General features: G+C 46.7%; 1 protein-coding gene across 4 annotated transcripts in view; it reads left to right on the top strand.

Moving 5' to 3' along the window:
- Positions 1–602: 602 nt before the first annotated feature.
- Positions 603–23587, top strand: part of PIP4K2A (phosphatidylinositol-5-phosphate 4-kinase type 2 alpha) — a 193409-nt gene continuing 170424 nt past the window's right edge. For 2 of the 4 annotated variants that reach the window (XM_047066878.1, XM_047066879.1), the window contains exon 1: positions 603–957. In XM_047066878.1, coding sequence (XP_046922834.1) covers positions 814–957 — 144 coding nt within the window. In that variant the 5' untranslated portion in view covers positions 603–813. The remainder of the gene's footprint in view (positions 958–23587) is intronic. The other 2 variants (XM_047066877.1, XM_047066876.1) reach the window with 2 other exon arrangements.

The raw sequence follows: 23587 nt of genomic DNA, 5'->3' as shown, positions 1-23587 counted from the left end.
TGACTCAGAGAGCGTAGCGAGGTTCAGGATCGGGGTTCGAAAGGCCTGAGGGTTAACAACTTCATTTCGGTGCCACCCTGGGAGGTGGCCAACGACGTACCCGGGTCCTTTCCCTTGGTGCTAGGGAAGCCCTGGTCTCCAGGCAGCATGTCAGGTCTCGCCAGCTCTCCGGACTCCCGGGACCGGTAAGTGGTGGTTCCCCGAGCCTCATTCCTTCGCCTGACTACCGCCTCTGGGGGCTCCTCTCCGCCGACATCCCCACTCCTCTGTCCTCCCCGCCCCCCTTCTCCCTGGGGAGCAGAAAGGGTTGCCCTGCGGGATCCCTCGCGGGGCCAGCGCCGCACGCCCACCCCGCGGGGTCCTCAGCCGGTCGGGGGCGCCCAGCGCGAGGTCGCCTGCACCCCGGGGGCCCGCGGGACCACTGCGGGGCCGGAACGGGAGCCGGAGCCGGAGCCGGAGCGCCAGGCTGTAGCTTAACGGTCCCGCGGCCGCGCCCCGCCTGGCGGCGCCGCAACAGCTGCCCGCCCGCCCCCTGCGTCATGACGCCGACGCCCAACGCGGAAGCCGCTCGCGGCGCGCCTGGTCCAGCCGCGGGCTGAGCGCGGAGCCGCGGCGGGCGCGGGATCCGGGCCGGGGCGCGAGCCGAGCGCAGCCTCCCTCCTCTGCCGGGCCAAGCGCGCAAAGCGGGAGGAGCGGGCACGGCGCGCCGGGGCCGCCGCCGGGGGGATGCGGCTGCCTCCCCCGGCCGGCGTGTAGAGAGGGCGGGTCCCCGGCCTCGGGAGCGCGGCGGTGGAGGGGACAGAGGCGGCGGCCATGGCGACCCCCGGCAACCTGGGGTCCTCCGTCTTGGCGAGCAAGACCAAGACCAAGAAGAAGCACTTCGTAGCGCAGAAAGTGAAGCTCTTTCGGGCCAGCGATCCGCTGCTCAGCGTCCTGATGTGGGGGGTAAACCACTCGGTAAGGGCTTGGGCTGCGGCGCGCAGTCCCTTTCCTCCTCCTCTTCCTCCTCGCTCCCCTCCTCCTTCTGCTGCAGCTGCTGCGGGGCGGGGAGCCCGAGCGGGGACCCGGCCCTCCGGCTGCTCGCTCTCCAGGGTTGTCCGCCCGCCGCGGCGCCTCGGTGCCCCCATCCCCGCGCCGCGCGCCCGCCTCTCTGGGTTCCCCGGGCGCCACTTGGACCCTCTTTGGACCTAGAGCCGGTTGCGGGACGTAGGGTCCCATCTGCAGTTGAGCCCTGCGGCGGGTACCAGTGTCGTCCCCCGTGCTCCCGTTCGTGCGTCGGCCGGTTGGTCCCCGCAGCCGGGCAACTGGGAAGTTTGTGCAGGGCACGGGTCCTCCCGGGCTGTCAGCCCGGGCGGGGGCTGCTGGGGTCTGAGCCTTGGTGATCGCTCCTTGATGTCGGGGGGCGGCCGGGGCGGTCGGGTCTTCCGCTGGCTTCAGGTGTACCTGTGCGAGGTCAGGAGCGTCCGGAGCCTCCCCGCGGGGGAAGAGGGGTGAGAATACCGGAGATCGGGAGATGTGGGCAGCGGCTTTAGTGCTTAGGTCCTTTTTTCCTTTAAAGGCGATATTATCGGACGCAGGGAATCTTTTTGGCAAAGAAAAAGCTCGTGTAAATATGACACTGGGGTTTAGTATCTTTCTCTGCTCCTCTCCCGCATCGCCCTGCCGCTGTGCGGGCTGGAGAGCTGCTTGGCGGGGAGTCTTCCTCTCCACACCTCCTCCCCCACCTCGGGGAGCCAGGCCGAAGTCACCGACTGCGGAAGGGTGGCCTGGGGATGACAGGAGGAGGAGGGGGGGGGTCTTGGCTGGGCGGAGGGAAAGCCGTCTCGAGTTGGCCGCACCGGTTTTGGGGGTTTGCTTAAAAAGGCTGGAGGGAGAATGCTCCGAAAGGTTAGCTTAACACACAGCCGGAGGCGGTGGAAGATGGGCCGCTGCGGGCTATGCGGACTGCGGTTTGAGGGTCTGAAATAGCCTCCTGCTGATCTTACTGCGAGAAACTCCTGCGGTTTTAATCTCCTTAGGATCAGGAAACATGATCGGAGCTGTTGGCCGAGCCATGAAAGTTTAAGTGAGCTTGTGAATTCCGACCATGACCTTACCCACTGCAGTCAGTTAGCATGTGAGCAAAAGTGTAAGCTTGCTCTCCGTACTTTTGATTTCTGTGGATGTCTGTGTGCCCTTTTGAGCGTAATAGAAATGGCAGAAAACCATGCTGTTTCGTTTTGTTTTAAGAGCACTCTCAATTTAATGAAGTTGTTTAAAACGGCTTAGAAGCATGCATTCTATTTATAGTTTTCTTGCCGAGGGCAAGCTGGGGAAAACGTGGAACAGTATCAGGATATATTGTGTTTGCATGAAGTGACTGTGTCTAAGAAAGTTGAGAAATGAGTGTCTGATCCACTGAAGTTCATCTTCACTTCCTGATAACTTCTTTAGCGATTGGGAACGTGAGCTTTTCCAACCGCAAATGTGAATGCACCAAAAACTCTCCTCTTAAGGTTTATCGTAGCAAATAAAATGGAATTTTTCCTGTATGATGCATCTACAATTCAGAGTTATGCCTAATTCTATTAAGCTTTTTAAATTATTTTTTGTTAATTGCTTTTAAAAAAATTGCTATTCTGTATTTATTGGTGCTTGTATCTGCTTTGGAGTTCTGGTGTTTGGGTCAGAGAGTGTTTGTGTCTGAGGGTTTAAATGTAGTCAAGGACTGCCAACAATATGCTGCTGAAAAAAGAGTGTGCTTTCTGGGATTTAGTCCGAATTCCATCTTGCTTCACACAATCTTGTAGCTGTGCATATTTTATTGTAACCACTTACGTTGCTACCTTATATTTATGAATTGCTACATTTGGTTTAGAGTTTCTCGCTAATCGGAAATTTGTAAGCTATCTAAAGCTTACAAAAATGACATATGATTTGTGGATGGTACACTTCGTGTTATTTTCTTTTGCTTTCAAGAAAAGGTAGCAACTCTTAGTCTCCAGAGGAGTCAAGTTTTGTAGTATGTAACGCAACCATGTTATTCATTCAGCAACTTTGTAGTAGGCACGCAGACAGTACCAGACGTTGCGCAAGAGACGGCTAAGAATGCCGCTCAGTTTTTTTGTCCAAATATCTTTATTTTGAGGGCTTAATCGGCATAAGAATGGTCTGTTTCACAGCCTTCTTTTTCAGAATGTCTATTTTCTTTATTATCTCTGAAAAAAAAAAAGTGAAGTGTATGTAACTATGAAATCTAAGTACCAAGATGTCATGTATTTCTGGTTGATTTCATTTTAGGTGGCAAAGTCTAATACTAGATAAACGTTTTTATATGAACTTGACCAAATATGACCAAAGTGTACAGTTTAAAATGAGAATATACTTCGTCAGCGTTATTAAGAAGGAGCAAGCACAGTGCTGTATATGAATAGGGACATTTGAGAAAGCAGAGCAGGAAAGGAGAGAATAATTCAAATCAGAGTCTTTCTCCTACATCTCTTTTTTAATTTATTTTTATTTTTTTAAGATTTTATGTTTAAGTAGTCTCTACACCCAACATGGGGCTTGAACTCACAACCCCAAGATCAAGAGTCACGTACTCTACCAGCCAGGCACCTCTAACATTATTCTCCTACATTTATAACGTGGCCAGAATTAATGGGAAAAGATTTGTCGTGAATCTAACAATTTCGTGCTTTTATACTTCATTTGAATTTTTCTTTTTTTTCTTTTTTTTTTTTTTTTCAACGTTTATTTATTTATTTTTTTGGGACAGAGAGAGACAGAGCATGAACGGGGGAAGGGCAGAGAGAGAGGGAGACACAGAATCGGAAACAGGCTCCAGGCTCTGAACCATCAGCCCAGAGCCTGACGCGGGGCTCGAACTCCCGGACCGCGAGATCGTGACCTGGCTGAAGTCGGACGCTTAACCGACTGCGCCACCCAGGCGCCCCTTCATTTGAATTTTTCTTAAGGATGTTTAGAAATAACTAACATTTGGAGTACTAAAAAGAAAAATCATGTTTATTTTTATCACGTAGGCATCTTATAAGAGGTTTGGGAACCTTGTACATACTATGGTAAAATGCTCATTGTACATGTGTTCTAATTCTTTCTCTAATTCTGCTGACCTTGGACATATAACTAACTAGTTTTGCATCAATGTTTGCCTCTGTGAAGTAAGGTGATTGGACTGGATGATTTCTAAGTGTTTCTCTAACTTCAAGGTTCAAATGTTTTTACAGTCTACTTGGTTCACAGCATTATATTAGCATCCATAGACTAGCAATAGTAATAGTATGGAACTAAAGTTGCGTTACCGTTGTAACCTTGAACATGCACCTGCATTCAGGGAATTTTCAAGGCCGTGACCAGAGGGAAGGATATCTGGGGTGATTGGAAGAGAGGTGTGAACTGAGAGTTTGTTGGATTGATTGGAGTTGGACTGCATTGCGGTCTATTAAGTCAAAGTCTATTTGATTGAAATGTAAAAACTTGAAATTAAGGTGGAAATTTCCAAGTCAATTGTGGTGGTAATTCTCAATGACAAGAATAAGCCTGACTTTGTGTGGTGAATTTGATACGTTACTGCTTTCTAACTTAAAATACCCAGCAGTGAATGGATCGCTGCCAATTTTTATTTTAAGTATTTTAAGCAGGGAATATAATTGAATACATAAAGGAAAAGACCACTTCAGAAGGCAGTTTTGTCTTGTTACATTTGGAATTAAACTAAAAATGATCAGGCAGTTAGCTTCTTAAAATTATATTTTAATAGTGCGTGGAACACGTAGAATGACATGAGCCAAGACTTGTTGTAAAGAGAGATACTCTAAAAGATTTTTACGAAGAGTGCAATGTGAGCCTTTTGGAAACGAGAATTTAAAAACCTAATTAAGTATCGAAAGGAATTCATCTGTATAGAAGAAACGTAAAGGACATAAACCTTGTTTAAAACAAATACGGTATTTAGAAGGAGTCCGTATTAACGCTAAAGTCTTTTTGTTGCAAGCTATAGAAATGTGAATGAGCTTAGCCAGAAACTTTAAAAATTAGGAGGGTTTTGGAGGTCTGTCACAGTGCAAGAAGGGATTGGCCGCCAAACCAGGAGAACAGGAATAGGACTGAGTTCAGCCATAACTGGAAGCAGGTGCTTGGGTACCGTTGGGACTTTTCTGTTTTGGCTTTGTTCTTGCTCATAGCTGACTGGTTCCCTCCACAGGACCGGGAACTGATGGTTCCTGAATTTGGCATTTTGTAATTCCCGCCCCCCCCCCCCAAAAGGGACTTTCTTTTTCCGATTCAGTTCTAAAAATCCCATGGAGGGATTCTGACCCGTTTGGCATCCCCCTGGGCTAAACAGGAAAAAAGATGGAAGTTCTTGCCTATTGGGACAGTTCCCTTAAGAATGGAGAGGGCCTGGGGGCACCTGGGTGGCTCAGTCGGTTGAGCCTCCGCCTTCGCCTTCGGCTCTGGTGATGATCTAGCTGTCTGTGAGTTCGAGTCCCGCGTCCGACTCCGTGCTGACAGCTCAGAGCCTGGAGCCTGCTTCGGATTCAGATTCTGTGTCTTCCCCTCTCTCTGCCCTTCCCCCGCTCATGCTCTTTCTCTGTGTCAAAAATAAATTAAAAAAAAAAAAAAAGAAGAAGAAGAATGGAGAGGGCCCGGACAGGCAGGATCGGGTAGGGATCTGTCCTAGTGGTAGTTCGGGCCAGTATGTAGTTTTCGGGGTTCAGCATCCATAGCTTTTGTTACATTGTCAGCAAGGTCTGGGACTTGAAATAAGTAAATAGTATATTAGAGGAATAGTGGTGTCTTTGGGGTTCGTGGGTTTGTATTTGGGCACGGAAAAAAAAAATGAAAGAAGGAAACTAGGTTTCAAAATGAAATGAGTGACTGTGAAATATTGACTGAATAGGATATAATGAGGCAGTTAAATTAAAATAGTGATCAGCTAGACGTTAGCTGAAATGTACTGAATGGAACCCAAATAACCATTCATTCAAGAACTAGTCCCACACTGTTTTTATTTCTTCCCTTCATCAGTACAGTTTTTAAGGTATCTATTTATTTATTTTGAGAGAGAGAGTGAGCCGGGGAGGGGCAGAGAGAGAGCAAGAGAGAGAATCCCAAGCAGGCTCCGCACTGTCAGCACATTGCCCGTTGCCGGGTTTCATCTCACCAACCGAGAACTGACGCTCCGAGAGATGGTGACCCGAGCCGAAATCAAGAGTCAGGTGCTTAACCGACTGAGCCACCCAGGTGCCCCATCTTCTCTTTCCCTTAGAGGAAAGAAGAATGCCAAGCAGACACAATGTTTGTTATTAGGGAAATCGTTTTAAGCCCCCGAAAATTTGGGATTATATCCTGAGAAGAGAATGCATTTTCTTCTCCCTTTACCAAATAACTTTTGCTGAATTTGAGTGTTCAGAATGATGCCCGTCACAAGACGATGATTTCTCTTTCTAAGCCAGGACCGTCTGCGCTGCCTTTTGAAAGATTTTCAGCAGGAATTGTAATAAAATCCGCCATGAGTTGACCAGCAAATACAGTCAAACGGAGCAATTAATTCGGCCAACATCCCCTTTGAAATGCAAATTTTGGAATTTAAGGGAATTGGTGCAATTGGGCAAAATGGTTTGTGGTCAGACAGATAAGGTTCAAATCCTGCCTCCATCAGGTGTGGACTCATTGAACAGGTGATTTATCTATCCACTTGGGCCTCAATTTACTCATTCTTAAAGTAGAGATGATGGTGATTTTCTCACAGGGTTATTCTGAGGGTTAAGTGAGATAATGTATTTAAAGTCTAGAACTGTAATTAACCCATAATAGGGAGTTATAATTGATACCAAAAAAAAAAAAAAAAGATCAAATTCAGATGCAGTTAGGCTGGTAGCATATTCATAAGCACCAGAGAAGTGATTCTCAAAATTTACTGTGTGTATGAATCACTTGGGAACACTTTAAACACGCAGATTTCAACTCAGCGGGTCTGGAGTAAGTACCAAGACTCTGTGTTTACCGTGCTCTTAGATGATGATGACACTGCTGGTCCTTGGGCGACATGTTGAACAGCAAGACCGGCGGAAGGAATAGTGCTAAAAATAAAGAGAAATAGTCAGGATTTGTCCCCTGACTGCATGTGAGAAATCCTTGAGAGAATGATGACCCCATGGTAGACTTAGAAAAGATAGAAGGAATTATGTACTGAAAAAGGGTAAAACATTTTCCGGCTGGCTCAGTTGGTAGCTGGAGTGTGTGACTCTTAATCTCAGGGTCGTGAGGTCAAGCCCCAAGTTGGGCATGGAGCCTACTTTTAAAAAATACACAGGGCGCCTGGGTGGCTCAGTCGGTTGAGCGACCGACTTCGGCTCGGGTCATGATCTCGCGGTCCGTGAGTTCGAGCCCCGCGTCGGGCTCTGGGCTGACAGCTCAGAGCCTGGAGCCTGTTTCAGATTCTGTGTCTCCCTCTCTCTCTGCCCCTCCCCCCCTTCATGCTCTGTCTCTCTCTGTCTCAAAACTGAATAAGCGTTAAAAAAAAATTAAAAAAAAATACATTAAAAGGAAGTGTCGAACTGCAGGTGACAGTGAACGGGCATTGTAGTGACAGTGTCCACCGGTGGGGTGTTGGAAGGTGGGATCACGGCTCAGGAGCAAGGTTAGGGCTGGGATGGAGAATGGAGAATTGCCCGTGCCGAGTTGGTGGTGGAAGCCAGGGGGGTAAAGTAGGTCTCCGAGGGGAACACTTGGCTTTGAGGGAAGGATGGAGGAAGAAACAGGAAGCAAGACATAACCCAGCGGGAAGGCCCGCGTATTAACGCTTCAGACATCACGGCCTTCAGGGACGTGCTTTCTGGGACGGTGGCTGATTGGCATGCACACATATACGCATCTATTTGTGTGGAAGCTGAAAGATTTAAAGAACGAAAGCACGGAAGGAGAGGCAGCCCCTCTTTGGGGAAGGTTAGAAGTAGAAGGAAGGTGGGAGATACCATTTTATTTAGGGATGCCCAGGTATTTTCCTCAACTCCGTCACTTTCCATTCTCACCTCTGCCGGCCTACCCAGATTTTTACCTTGACTGAAACGTTAAAAATACCTCCTAGCTCATTTTCCCTGGATCTGCTTATATCCACATTTCCCTTTTTGTGCCACACAGCCCTGTGGCAGTCCGGTGAAGGCTATGTACGGACCCCTTCTTACAGTGATGCTTTTGGGTGAATAGATGAAAATACGGAGGGTACATCCTACCAAGTTCAGGGATCCCCTGAATTCTGTCCGTGGACCACCTGGGAGTCGTGGAGCCCGACTGAGGACTGTTGAAAGAATCAGGCGGGAATGGTGTGGGGTGGGAGATGGGGAGGCGCACGCAGCAGCCAGGAAGAATAATCCATAGTAGGAATGTGCAGAGATGAAATTAATCGCGGCTGGGCACACAGGGCTAGTAGGTGCCGTGATTCAAACCTGTACCCTCAGCAGTGCCTGGGGAGCTCAGTCGGTTGAGTGCCAGACTCTTGATTTTGGCTCAGATCACGATCTCACAGCCCTGTGTTGGGCTGTGTGCTTGCAGCCCAGAGCCCACTTGGGATTCTCTCTCTCTCCTCTCTGCCCCTCCCCCCAAATAAATAAACATTAAAAACAACAACAACAACAAAACACCTGCCCCCTCAGCCATTGGCCTCTGCTTGCCTGGGCTGGCTTGCCTGGGAATTACTCACTGATGTCCTTAGTCTTTCCTTTCCTTTCCTTTCCTTTCCTTTTTCCTTTCCTTTCCTTTCCTTTCCTTTCCTTTCCTTTCCTTTCCTTTCCTTTCCTTTCCTTTCCTTTTTCCTTTCCTTTCCTTTCCTTTTTCCTTTCCTTTTTCCTTTCCTTTTTCCTTTCCTTTTTCCTTTCCTTTCCTTTCCTTTCCTTTCCTTTCCTTTCCTTTCCTTTCCTTTCCTTTCCTTAGTCTTAAAAGCTATACTTTGACAGAGATTAGCTGTTGATACGGAGGAAAAGTGTTCAAAGCAGTTTTTTCCTTTGTATATGTATGAATGATTATACATTCACGATATGAAAGATATGATATGATATGAATGTATATATTCAAAACACGAAGAGGGCATATATATATATATATAATTTATTAATGAGTAATGTTGTAGGGAGTTTGAAAACAGTAACCTACCTAAAGAGAAGCCTTTACATTCCAAGTAAGTCTGCATGGTTTTTCACCTGTCTGCTGTGGTTAAGAACTCAGGCCCCCGCGCCCCCTGGTTGGCTGTGTGACTTTGACAGAGTCATTTGAGCTCTCTCTCAGTTCCTTCCTTATGAAAAGAGGTAGACCTAGTACCTACCACAGAGGTGTGTTGTATGGGTTAGATGAGTTGGTGCTTGTAAGATGGCTGGAGAGTTGCTGGCACGTGATAGGCTCCTAATAGATGTTAGGAGTCATTAGTATGTCTTAAAAAATATTTAAAGTGGTAGAACATGAGCAGTTTTTAGAGTGCACATTCAGTTCATTTTTACCCTAACCTCACTCGTAGATAAAAAGTCGCAGTTGCACTTGGGATCCTTGTGCATCTCTGAGTTGTAAATTAACCCTTTTAGAATTCTCTTTGTGCCCTTTAATTTCTGTCTCTTTTTTGTTATAATGTTCTTTCTTGTATCTTTAATGCTGCCACCACCCACCAGGTTGTTTGAGGTGTGACAGTTTTCATTCAGATCCGTTAGTTGTACATTATGGTCCGCTATTGGTTTGATTTCTTTCTTTCTTTCTTTCTTTCTTTCTTTCTTTCTTTCTTTCTTTCTATGGTCCGCTATTGGTTTGATCTTTCTTTCTTTCTTTCTTTCTTTCTTTCTTTCTTTCTTTCTATGGTCCGCTATTGGTTTGATCTTTCTTTCTTTCTTTCTTTCTTTCTTTCTTTCTTTCTTTCTTTCTATGGTCCGCTATTGGTTTGATCTTTCTTTCTTTCTTTCTTTCTTTCTTTCCTAATGTAAGAGACACTGTGCAAGACTCTTCGGATGCAGAAGGAATGTATTGTGGACCCTGCCTTTGAATTGCTCACAGCTTCAGGGGAAACAGACATATACATAGACGTATGTATAAATAATAGAGTACCAACAATGCTGGGTGGGGAGGGAATTACATGGGTGGTCAGAATATAAACCTCATGAAGGAGACATTTGAGTGAAGGGATGAAGGAGGTGAACGGGTTGGATATGAGGATATCTGGGGGAAGGGCATTTTAGGTAGCAGGAACAGCTTGTGCAAAGCCCTGAGGCTGGTGCTGGCGGGGCATGTTTAGGAAACCGCAGGGAAGCCTGTGTGGCTGGAGCAGTGTGAGAAAGAGGGAAAGTGATAGGAGATGGGGGCAGGGACTGGAGTATGATTACTTCTGCCCAAGGCTCTTGGACAAGAGTTCAGGAGGCACAGACATGGGCAGGGCTTTGAAGATGGAGTAGAATGTTCCTGCTGGAGAAGACAGGGAAAGGTGTATGTGGCCAAGGGAACAAACTGGTAAAAGTAAGCAGACTGTGTGGAGAACGGTGAGTGGTCTGGTATGACTGTGGCCCCGGGCCTCGCCACTCACGGAATGTGACGTACAGAATGGCGGCATCAGCCATCACCCAGGAGCCTGTTCGAAACGCAGAGTCATGGGCTTCTCTGCAGACCTTCTGGGGCAGGATGTGCGTCGCAACAAGACAGGTGGTTTGTGAGCGCATGGCAGTTTGAGAAGCTCTGGCTAGGGTAAGTCTTTGGTTTCAAACCCTGGGGTTCCTTGCAGGTGCCTCCAGCGCTAGTGGGAGGGGCTGAACTGGTGGGGGGGATTTAGCCGCTACGGCAGCTTCCTCCAGAACAGCTTGTTTTTGTCATCATCATCTTTTATGTGATTTTTTTTTTTAATAGTCTCCACGCCCAGCATGGGGCTTGAACTCACAACCCTGAGATTAAGAGTTGCGTGCTTTACCGACTGAGCCATCCAGTGCCCCCTCATCATCATCTTTTTTGTTTTAAGTTTATTTATTTTGAGAGAGAGAAGGAGAGGGAGAATCCCAAGCACACCCTGTGTTGTCAGCGCAGAGCCCGACGCGGGGCTCGATCCCACGAACTGTGAGCTCATGAGCTGAGCCGAAATCAAAAGCTGGACTCTCAACTGACTGAGCCACCCAGGCGCCCCTCATCATCACCTTTTAAAACATTTCTGATTGGAGGCACCGAATACGTACTGTGTAGGTGCGAGGGCAGATAACGTACAGGGGGAAACGAGTCTACAACCAAGAAGCTTGAAAACCACACAGGTAAATGATAGGGAATGTTTAGCAAATGGTAGAAAAGGTGGTTGCAGGTCAGATTTTAGAGGGCTCAGTAGCTGATGTTTGCCACTGAAAAACTCGACAACAGTTCTGATGAGGGCCACTGTAAAATGTACTGTAAATCGTATTGTATGCTCTTTGAAACTGTTTCTTACCTTTTCTCTCTCCCTAACTTTCCCTCTAGTGTCTTCTCCCTTTACCCTCTTCCAGCTGGTAACCTTTAATGCTTTGGAAGACATTGGCCCAGGGGCGCCTGGGTAGCTCAGTCAGTTAAGCGTCCGACTTTGGCTCAGGTCCTGATCTCTCGGTTTGTGGGTTCCAGCCCCATGTCCGGCTCTGTGCCGACAGCTCAGAGCCTGGAGCCTGCCTCGGATCCTGTGTACTCTCTCTCTCTGCCCTTCCTCCGCTCATTCTCTCTCAGAAATGAATAAAAATGTAACAAAAAAAAATTTTTTTTTTTTTTTTATAAAAAGAAGACATTGGCCTCATAGAAGCCCACTGACTTCCATTCTTCCCAGCATGCAGTCTGCTAACTTCTGGACAGCTGAATGCCATTAGGCCAGAGACACGCTGGAGGGCTGCACTGTCCAGGTTGGAAGCCACCAGTCACACATGACTAATTCAATTGCATTGAATTAAAATAAAATCTGGAACGTTCAGTTTCTCTTATCGAGTGCCCCACAGCCACACGTGGGCAGTAGCTCCTGAGCGGGACGTCACATCCTCGCGTTGGTGTCCACTCAGTTTCTCTGTTCCTTTTTCTAGCAGTTGTGCAGCCTTGTCTCCTGCTCCTGCCTCCTGTAACCTGTCTGTCGCTGCTGCGTCCCTCCCCTGCCGTTCTCTCTCGAACCTGCTGTAGCCCCGGTTTCATTTCATCTTCCCCGCTGCAAGGAACCAGCACCAGCGATGCTCCTGGTTTCAGATCCCCAGGACCCCTTCTCGTGTCTTTTCCTGTTTTCCTTCGGCCTCACCCGCTACCCTCCTTGGGTACCTTACCAGCTTCCTCCTCCTTTACCCAACCTCTGAAAGCTGGAAGGTCCCAGGACTCTTTCCAGGGTCTTCTATAACGAGGCACATTTTATCTACACGATCTTATTTAGTCTTGTGGCGTTTCATGCTGATGACTAAGAAGTTTTTATCTTCAGCCCTGAGTCCCCTGCTGGGCTCCATATTCGGTTTCCTACCAGATACCTTCCCTCGAATGCCAAGCAGGCGTCTCAGAAGTGACCCACACAGGGCTCTTCTCCTCCTCCCCTGCTGCTGCCTGCCCCAGGCCACTTTCTCCCCCCATCCGTGAACGGACCACCATCTCCCCGGCTGTTCAAGCCAAAAAAAACCTTGGTGCCAACCTTGATTCTTCTCGTGTTCTCACCACTACCATTTCCAAGCCCTGCGTATTTCTCTCTTTGCATATAAATTCCCTCTCTGCCGAAACACTGCAGGCCTGCCTGTTTTCACCCTCGCCCTGTTTCAGTTCAAATCCTCTATACTGGTAGCAGAGCGATCTCTCTGAAACGTAAATGATATCCTGTCACTTCACTTCTTCAGTGAGAACCTTCCAGAGGCTTCGTGTTGCATCGTGAGTAAACCCCAGACTCTCCTCTGTGGTTTGCAAGGTCTTCCTGGCCCGGCCCCTGCTTGTTTCTTTGTCTCACCCCTTCCTGCTGTCTCCACGACTTGCTTGTTCCGGCCACGCTGGGCTTTTTCTGTTCCTTAAACAAGCCAAACTCGGGGCAGCCGCAGACCTTCCGCATTTACTTTCCTCTTTGGAATATTCTTCCTTCGAGTCTTTGAATGGCTGTCATTTTAGTCTCCCAGCTAAAGGGCTGTCTTCTTGGATGGCCCCTCCAACTTCCTCCACTCACGTTACTCTTGTTTTCTCTGAGACACCTCACACCATCGGAAACTGAGTTGTTTACATGTTGATTACTTACTTCCCCCCAACTAAGATGATCAATTCCACAGCGGACGAGACTGCCTAATTTACTCGATCCCCGGACCTAGAACAGCGCCTGTTTGCAGTGGGTGCCCAGTAAATACCTAGTGAATGACTGGATGGAGCTGGATTCTATAAACTGTAGGCCAGGAGTGCTCCGCTGGTATTCTGTGAGCCTCTCCACGTTAAACTTTCATCCACACGTAAAACTCATGTTTGCTATGATCGAGCACGGGATTTACAGCATTTTGCTGAGCGGGTTGGGCAATGAGAGGCGGGGGAACTTGGTGCAAGTCGGCGATAAGAGGTATGGGGTGACCCCGAGCCGAGGCCAGAGAACGAGCTTTGTTTACAGCAGCGTGCAAGAGCTTTGCCTTGAGCACAGAGCAGAGACGGTGCAGCCAGTAAAGCACTTCTTTCGTAGAATGTCACGGTGTTGAAGGGCCACCAAGAGAAGTGTGTGAAGACTGAATGTGTTCCCGAACAATCTGAGGTGTTATCGTAGAGAAGAGTGCACCGCAGTGTTCTTTCCGGTTTATTCCCTGTGGTTTGGGTCTTTTAATGACTTCAGGTATGCCTCTAAGAATTCTAGTATTCAGAAGCGTGCCATAAATTAAATTTGAGATTCTTTAACTGATGGAAAAATAGTGCTAATCCCAATATCCCAAATCTTTGTGGGTATTATTCCGCTGTGCTGTATTTCTGCTGGTTCTTATTCATGGTGGGTCCTTCCCCTATTTGCTTGGTTATTTTTGGCTATGAGCTGCTCATTTTCCTCGGACAATTACTTGGGGGGGGGAGTTCTTTGAGTCTCAGGGTGAAAGTGTGTCCCTTTAGAGAGGATTGCTTGTCTTTGCCACGTGGCAAAAGGGGTGGCCAGGGGTGCTATAAATCAAGGCCGTCTTGAACTAACTCACAGCTTGGAATTTTCTGAATGTCACCGGTGATACAAATTTGGGCTGCAGTCCCCTGGGGGGAGTGAAATGGGTTTATTTGTGATTTGTACTTACCCTGAGGGTGCAACCCTTTTGGATTCTAGCCTCAAGAAGAAAGGGTTTAGATCCCCACGCCCACCCCTCCTTGAATGGGCTCTAGGCTCTGACTTCTGTTTATCTCAACCCTTGAGACCATCAGAGCCCCGAGGGCCAAAATGGCTTCTGGGACTAAGCTGACTGCTCTTCCTTAGACTTTGGCCAGCTAACTCTTGCCTCCTCGGTGCTTTGGTGTCTTTAAGATCATGTTTAAAACACACCGTCTTCCTGGATGTTTAGTTGTTGCCAGCAGCAGTGTTGATCTCCAAAACCCAGTCCTACTCCACTAGCGGAAATAGAGATCAAGTGGCAGAGTTTCTCGATTGAGGGGAATGGCAGGCATTAAGGGACAGGTCAGAGCCTGCCATGGTCCTGGGGCAGGATCCTTCAGTCAGAGACTCCATGCCACGGGAGGAGAGACTCCCAGGGGGACACTGCGGTCCTGTGGGAGTGGCAGTAAAGACAACGGGTGTGCCTGAGGGATGTTTTGGAAGTAAAATCAACTGGATTGGGTAGGAGGGAGTAGAGGACAGCTCTGGGGTTTCTGGCTTGGTTGCCTAAATAGTTTTCTTACCATTCTTGGTCTATTATTGTGACCTTTTGGGCGATTAGCCAATAAGAGTCTGTATTAACAGTGCTTATGTAACTAATATGTGGAAATGATTATATTTCTAATTTTGAACTTTTCACAGATGTTTCACTTTATAGATCAATCCAGCATTTGATGGATAACTCAGCATTTGAGGTCCCCAATCTGAACAGAATCCTGAATTGTGGGGTTTAAAAAAAAATTTTTTTTTTATGTTTATTTATTTTTGAGAGAGACAGAGAGAAAAATGGGAATGAGTGGGGGTGGGGCCGAGAGAGGGAGACACAGAATCTGAAGCAGGCTCCAGGCTCTGAGCCGTCAGCACAGAGCCCGATGGGGGCTTGAACCCACAAACCGTGAGATCATGACATGAGCTGAAGTTGGACGCTCGACCGACTGAGCCACCCACGTGCCCCTAGAGAGTTTACACTCTTACAGGGAAGATGTAAACAAGGTGGTAAAATGGTATATTAACAGAAGGTTTATTTGGTTGTAAATGACAGTCAAGAAAGTCTGATGAGCCGAAGGAAAAATGGGGTTACTGGGTCACTCGTGGAGCAGAAGGGCAGGACCCTTAACTGAGCCTCCCATAGGCTAAGACCCAAAGTGGCTCCTTTCCCACTGTCTGTCTGATTTTGGCGTCACTTTCTGTGAACCTTTTCTCTGAGGATATTGTCATTTCTCGGCTGCTTTATGGAAGTAGGCCCCACACAGCTTCTAAACTTATTTGTCCCCAGATCCAGGTCCTTTAAGATGGCAATTAGCCACTCTGCATCCTAACTTCGGATTTCTCAAGAGTGATAGAAAGGAGGAGGGGCAGAAAGGGAGTCGGTGGCCATCAGGTCCAGCCAGCTGTCACCACGGGGAGCAGGGCTGCCCATGGCACTTGAATGGAATGGCGGAGACAGTCCTCAAGCCTCAGAATCCTCCTGGGTAGCACCCCTCCCCCCAGGTTGTGTGCACAGACAACAAAGGATTGATAAACCGCCCCGGGGGACAGGTAGTCCTATTTGAGTTGGATCTCGAAGAGTGAATTGTCATTAGCCTGGTGTAGAGACCAGCGAAAACAGGTTGTTGGCAGAGCGAAGAGTATGTACAAAAGGCCTGCGTCATTTTCAGGGAACTGCTGAGCCTTTTCGGGGGGTTCTATCATTCTTCCCATCTTCTATTTTTATGGTCTTATTCACGTTGCATTCTTCCGTACGTATTTCTAGCGGCACTACCTGTGTTTGCATTAATTTCTTTAGGCTTGATCATCTGGGATTAGAATCGTAGGTGCTAGACAGCCTAGCATTTCAGAGCGTAGCCTTATCTGGAGTTGCAATAAGCATGCTTTGTTTGTGTTTCCTCAGCCGGCACTTTGAGGAAGGTGTTCTGGATGACAGCCCCCGGACGGCCTCTGTGGCATGGCACGTGACCCTGCCCACACAGCCTGCCCGAGGGAGCCCGGGTGCCAGGGGCAGGTGTGGGCTGGAACCAGTACCGCCACCTGGGCACCCCGGCGAGGGGCTGCCTTGGCCAGAAACAGGCACCCTCTCCGTAACTTGCCTGCACAGAGGAAGCTCCTTTTTCGAGGTGCACAGAGGTGCCCTGGGTGCCAGCGGCTGCCCTGCTTTGCCCCGCTTTTCTCCGCTCACGCGTCCGAAATTCCTCACGTCCGGTTCGTGAGTGGCGGTGGCCTCGAGGAAGCTTTCTTTCAGGTGCTGCTCAGGCTGGACAGAAGAAAAGGGGATTTGTGAAGTTCCCGTACCGATTTGAACCTGCTTTAGGAAATGGGTCGTTATGCCGTCTTTTCTGCCGCGTGCGTGTTTCTGTAGTGCAAATTAGTTGACCCGCGATTGGTAAGTAGGGAGTGATGGCACGCGCCGTGGACATTGGTACATACACAGCTTTCCGTGAGCGTGTCCCCGCTGAGGGCAGCGGATGCAACGGACACTAACCAGCAGCCAGGGGCCGCAGCCCCGGTAGGACAGCAGGACTGCGCCCCTTACTCATCCCCGCTTCTTCCTCTGGACTCATCAGTGCTCAGTCTTAGAAGTAGTAATTTTGTGGTTCTCCCCAATCTTTCTGCGTTTTGTCCTAATCTTTGTACCTTGCGAGCCCAGTCGGTTCTCACATTCTTTCCACGGGGTGATCTTCACAGTTGTATTTTTATTATGTAGTCATTCATTTATTCAAGTGTATTTATTTTTGAGAGAGAGGGAGGGAGAGCATGGGGGAGGGGCAGAGAGAGAGGGGGACAGGGGATCCGAAGCAGGAGCCACACTGACAGCAACGAGCCCGATGCAGGGCTCGAACCCACAAACCGTGAGACCGTGACCTGAGCCGACGTGGGACGCTTAACCGACCGAGCCACCCGGGCGCCCCCACAGTCGTATGTCTTTAAAAGATAAAGTCCATTCTGTATACAATTGGAATCAAACAGTTTTGGAGACCGAAGTGTGTATTTTTAGCATTTTATTTGTTAAGTGTTCTGGTGATAGAATTCCATAGGTTTTGAGTGGTTTTCCGTGTGTACACAGAACTTAAAGTTTTTCAGAATACCGATCACACTGTGACAGAAACGTGTGTATTTACAATTTTTGTCCCATAGCTGTATACCCAGGCTGGAATCCCCCTCTGCCCGCACAAACACGCGGTCCTTGTTATTGTTTTCTTCGCTGCCAGGGATAACCAGCCACAACGGCGATGGAAGCGTGACCGACTGAGTCATCCGTAGTCTTAAAAGTTTGGAGACCCATCTAAGCTACCGGAAACTTAATTCCTTTCTTTCTTTTTTTTTTTTTTTTAAGTTTATTTATTAATTTTGAGAGAGATGTGGGAGGGGCAGAGAGCGAGGGAGAGAGAATCCCAAGCAGGCTCCGTGCTGCCACCGCAGAGCCTGATGCAGGGCTCGATCTCACGAACCGAGAGATCATGACCTGAGCCTAAAACCAAGAGTCGGACGCTGAGCCACCCAGGTGCCCCTAAACTTAATTTCTTTACGGTCCTCTTGAATTTCCTTAGTAATCCTCTTCCCGCCTGCCCACACTGCTGTCCCACTGTCCTCTGCTCAGGTGTCTCTTGTGTTCACGTATCTTTCGCCAGGTCTGCCCTGACTCCTTAAGTTTCCATGGTCCAAGATTACCTGTCTCAATGTGCTACTAAACAACTTTACCTTCTTGAAAATTTGCTGCAGCTGTCTTCTGGGCCCACAATCCCGAGAGGAGACTTTCTTTTCAACTGACCCCTCCCTCACAGAACCAGGCTTTTACTATAACATTAGGACTTGGAACATGTTTCCTCATAGAAACAAATAGCCAACTGAAAAATGAATGTTTGGAACGCAACCCATTCACAAATTGGATTCTGTCTGCACACAGATGAAAAGTTCAAATGCTTTGGCATAGAAAGAACTGTTCAGAAACAATTACGATAAACCCATAAGGCACTTACATTTTTTTTTTTTTTTTTTTTTTTTGGCACGTTGAGCCAGAGTAGGAGGACAGGGACAGGTTTAAGTTTAAAAGAAAAAAATAGGTTAGGGGCGCCTGGGTGGCTCAGACGGTTAAGCGTCCACCTTCGGCTCAGGTCATGATCTCGCCGTCCGTGGGTTCGAGGCCCGCGTCAGGCTCTGTGCTGACAGCTCAGAGCTGGAGACCGCTTTGCATCCTGTGTCTCCCTCTCTCTCTGACGCTCCCCCGCTTGCACTGTCTCTCTCAAAAAATAAGTAAACATTAAAGAATGTCCAGAGGCAATCCGTGTCAATGTTTCGATGTGTAGTTTTCAATCCTTTTTTATTTATTTGTTTATTTATTTTAATTACTTTTAAAAAAAATATTTATTTATTTTTGAGACAGAGAGAGACAGAGCACGAATGGGGGAGGGGCAGAGACAGAGGGAGACACAGAATCGGAAACAGGCTCCAGCCTCTGAGCTGTCAGCTGACGTGGGGCTCGAATTCACAGACCGCGAGATCATGGCCTGAGCCGAAGTCGGACGCTTAACCGACTGAGCCACCCAGGCGGCCCTTCAATCCTTTTTTAAAATCTCATTGGGGGGCGCCTGGGTGGCGCAGTCGGTTAAGCGTCCGACTTCAGCCAGGTCACGATCTCGCGGTCCGTGAGTTCGAGCCCCGCGTCAGGCTCTGGGCTGACGGCTCGGAGCCTGGAGCCTGTTTCCGATTCTGTGTCTCCCTCTCTCTCTGCCCCTCCCCCGTTCATGCTCTGTCTCTCTCTGTCCCAAAAATAAATAAACGTTGAAAAAAAAAATTTAAAATCTCATTGATATTATACTGTCTGTCCAATTCGTCATATCGTTATGTATTCCTCGCAATGGTAATTTTTAATGACTGCCTAATAGTCTAATGAAGTTTTAATAGTCTATACATTGGTTCCATTTTTTTTGGCTTCCATAAATAATGCTGTAGTCAACATCTCCCCATATAAACCTTTTTCCTTTTTTGGATAGCTTCCTTAGAACAGACTTGCCTTTTGAGGAATTATTTGGTCAGAGGATATGAGTATGTCAAGGCTCCCGGTACATGTTGCCAAATTGCTCTCACAGAGGGCTGTTTATATAAATATATATTTTTAAAGGATGCTTTTAACCCGCTTACAGCCGCGTTTAGAGGCATTTTAGGTAGTTCAACATACGTGCAGTGTGGGGTTGGAAGACCAGCCGCCATGCTGTCCGTCTGTCTGTCCTCTAAGGAGAGCTGTGGTCAGTGACCCACCCATCACAATTTCGTTCTTCATTCAAGTTTAGAATCCTCAGGGTCTCCGAAACAGAAGGCTTTGTAATTTCCCTTTTTTTTTTTTAATGTTTATTTACATTGAGAGAGAGCAAGTGCATGCTTGCATATATGCACCCGTGTTGGGGAGGGGCAGAGAGAGAGAGAGAGAGAGGCAGGGAGAGCATCCCAAGCAGGCTCCGTGCAGAGCCGGATGCAGGGCCCGAACTCATAAACCATGAGATTGTGACCTGAACCGAAATCAAGAGTAGGACGCTCAACCGACTGAGCCACCCAGGCGACCCCATCGTATCCTTTTTTTCTTTCTTTTTTTTTTTTTTTAAAAAAACAAACACCACAAGACCAACTATGTGCTTTCCTACAAGTCTGGGGTCTGGAAGTTGGGGTGGAGATAAGAGTAGGACACGTGGTGGTCAGTTGGAAGCTGGTAACTTTTCAGGCAGAGTACTTGGATCCCAGAAGCGGGCCACTGTCCTCTGTTTATGTTTGACTCAACTTCAACTGGCCGTACTCTACGTAGCTTTTATCATACCCACCCCTCTAGCATTTCCTGGCGGGTAACACGCCTAAAATAGAACACCAGGAATTTGTAGTTGGTTCCCCAGTCTTACCACTTCGCATGAGACCTGACCAGTGGATGATTCAGAAGGTGGACCGCTGCACTTCCTTCCGCTGCAGTCTGTAATTAGAATATATGTGTTTGCTCTTTAAAGGTTGAGTGCTCTCAGCCCTCGGTAGTCCTGTCCTTGGCTTGGAGCTCCGCTCTGTGTGCTGTCCCCTCTGCTCAGCATTATCTGATGTAAATACGTCAGTCACCTGTGCTGACTTTACAAACTCCCTGCAGCCTGGCAAGGCCAGGCAGGGGAGGTGGAAGCCTCGCCCAGGTAGCTGTGAGCGCCCGGCTCCTTCCTTAGGTAACTCGTATTCCGGAAGGAGAAAGCCCTGTAAGTTTTCCTTTGGACAGAAGTGAAGGAGTATATTGTGTAGTTTAATAAACAGTAAAAGAGTAAAATAAAAGAGTTGTAATAGATAATGAAAGAGTAAAATTCCCAGGGCACCTGGCTGGCTCAGTCAGAAGCACGTGTGACTCTTGGTCTTGGGGTCGTGAGTTTGAGCCCCGCTTGGGGGAGGGGGGGTAAAGATTATAAATAAATTATAAAATTTATAAATTTTATAAATTATAATTTTATAAATTTATAAATTATAAAATTATAAAATTTATAAATAAGTGGCAAACAATAAAGATTAAAATAAATAAATATTTTAAAAAATACCAAAATTCCCTGTTTTAATATTTAACTCTTTTACGTAATACGAAAAGCAACATTTCTCTTTGGCTGAAGAGGAAGAGTGCTTGAGAACACTGAAGAAAATTGAAGGGACAAATGCGAAAGGAAAGGAAAGGTCATGCTTATAAACCACAGTCATCCAGATAAACTGTTATTCCCGCTCTGTGTGGATGTGTTTTATTGTGACAGCGGTTAACTACGGTTGCCAGTTTTCAGAAGGCCTAAATTATGGACTATTTCAGATGGCTGCGGGCTTTAAAATTAGTCCCTGGATAATGCGTTTCTTTTAAAATTGAACCTTAATTGATTTTTATTTTTTAAAGCTTGAATTAAGTAGAAAATTAAGGGCCTTTTATAAAAAGATGGTAATGTATATTTAGCTCAGATGATTACTTAATAGAGAATTATTCCTATCCTTTTATTATTTTAAAATATTAAGTGACACGAAAAGCAATAAATATTACATTTTGTTAAAAAAGTCTCTTTAATTTATGTCTTATTTTATTTTTTTAAATCTTTTAACGTTTATTTATTTTTGAGACAGAGAGAGACAGAGCATGAATGGGGGAGGGTCAGAAAGAGGGAGACACAGAATCTGAAGCAGGCTCCAGGCTCTGAGCTGTCGGCACAGAGCCCGACGCGGGGCTCGAACTCACGGTCTGTGAGATCATGACCTCAGCCGAAGTCGGACACTTAACCGACTGAGCCGCCCAGGCGCCCCGAAAAGTCACGACCATTCTGAATGGTCTTGGAAAGTGTGTTGAGTGAGAACATAGCCAGTATGACTTTTCGGTATTGATAAATTAACTGCAATTTTTCACTGATTTCAAAATAAGAGCTTTTTAGAATTACGAATATAAATCTTTTATGTTCTGTTTTTAAGAAAGTACTTGTTTCCTTATGTGAGAGATTTCTGCAAGAGTTCAAGAAAGCTTCCGTACGGATTGTTTTCCACTTAACCAGAGTGGCCAAATACTGTTTCAGAACAAATTTATTCCCATCTCTGAACCTCCAGAACAAGAGACCATTTAAGAATTCATTTCTACTTGGTTATTTACCAGAAGAAAAGGCTGTTCTGATGGCGTGTGGAGTAGTCCCAAATAAGAGTTGTGCTAGAAACGTTTACTTACAACCATTGGGTATACCAACTGAGGAGAGACCCTTTTATCCTGTTTCCTTAAAAACCAAAACCAAAACACAGGTCTTTTCTTATCATAAACAAATTGGAAAGAATATAGATATCCATTAGTGTGATATGTTTGGGGTTAAAGGAAATGATGCATCCGCGTACTGAAATACATTGTAACTATTACTCATGCTTATGGACTTCAGTGTCACCGCTGTGTAGGACTGTGATAGGTTGAGTGAGGACACAGCCTGTGTTTTAAAATATTACAGGTCTCTCTGAGGAGGGGAGGGAATCATAGGTGGTTTTTTTTTTTTTTTTTTTTTTTTTTACTTTCTACTTACATCTTTCTATAGTTTGACTTTTTAAAAATGTTGGACATGTGGTATTTACAATTAGGAAAACAAGATGTGCTCTTAGGTATGGTGGATGGGAAGAAATCTTTTACAGACTGAATTTGGATAGGCAGAAATAACTGCATATTTCTGTTTGTGAAATAGATATATTTACTTGATATAAAGGATTTTTTTTTTGGGGGGGGGGTAGCCATCCCAGGAAGTCCCTGGATTATAAAGCATTATTGATTGTTTTGGGAGAAACTGTGAAGTGACAAATGATTCTGAAAGTTGTTACTTTTGGTGAGCATGGGAGAAACAGAGATAAACTTGAGTGATTATCACTAATTTTCTTATAGGTATCCAAGTGTTTTTTTTTTAACTTTTTAAAAGTTTATTTTATTTTTTATATTTTTTATATTTTATATAAAGTTTATATTTATTTTGAGAGAGAGAGGGAGACAGATCTCCAGCAGTGGAGAGGCAGAGAGAGAGGGAGAGAGAAAAAATCCCAAGCACTGTCAGTGCTGATCCTGATGGGGGCTCGAACTCATGAACCACGAGATCATGACCTGAGCTGAAGTTGGGGTGCTTAACCAAGCCACCCAGGTGCCCCTAGAACACAACGAATTTTTTTTTTAAGTTTATTTCCTTATTTTTGAGAGAGACAGAGACTGTGTGAGTGGGGGAGGGGCAGAGAGAGAGAGGGAGAGAGAGAGAATCCCAAGCAGGCTCTGCACTGTCAGCGCAGAGCCCTATGTGGAGCTCAAATCCATGAACCGTGAGATTGTGACCTGAGCGGAAACCAAGAGTCAGATGCTTAACCAACTGAGCCCCCCAAGTGGCCCGAACACAAAGAAGTTTTAAAGATGCATTAAAGATAAAATATTAACAGCCAAAATCTTGCTCTTGTTAAGAACGTTATTGTTATGTGTTTTAGTTTTTTTTTTTATTTTAATTATTTTTTGAAATGTTTACTTATTTCTCTTGAGAGAGAGTGTGAGCAGGGGAGGGGCAGAAAGAGGGGGAGAGAGAGAATCCCAAGCAGGTTCTGCACTGTTAGTGCTGGGGGGGGGGGGGGCTCCGTCCCATGAACAGTCAGACCATGACCTGAGCCCAGATCAACATTTGGGCACTTAACTCACCGAGCCATCCAGTTGCCCCAATTTTTATTATTTTTTTGAAGTTTATTTACTTAAATAATCTCTACACCCAACATGGGGCTTTAATGACCCTGAGATCAAGAGTTGTGCGCTCTCCCAACTGAGCC

This window comes from Lynx rufus, unplaced genomic scaffold, assembly GCF_022079265.1.
Source record: "Lynx rufus isolate CCGP_SWC_20201006 ecotype Redwood Valley unplaced genomic scaffold, mLynRuf1.p SCAF_7, whole genome shotgun sequence".
Classification (NCBI taxonomy): domain Eukaryota; kingdom Metazoa; phylum Chordata; class Mammalia; order Carnivora; family Felidae; genus Lynx; species Lynx rufus.
The sequence above is the reverse complement of the archived record's forward strand: the minus strand, read 5'-3'. Positions and strand labels throughout refer to the sequence as shown.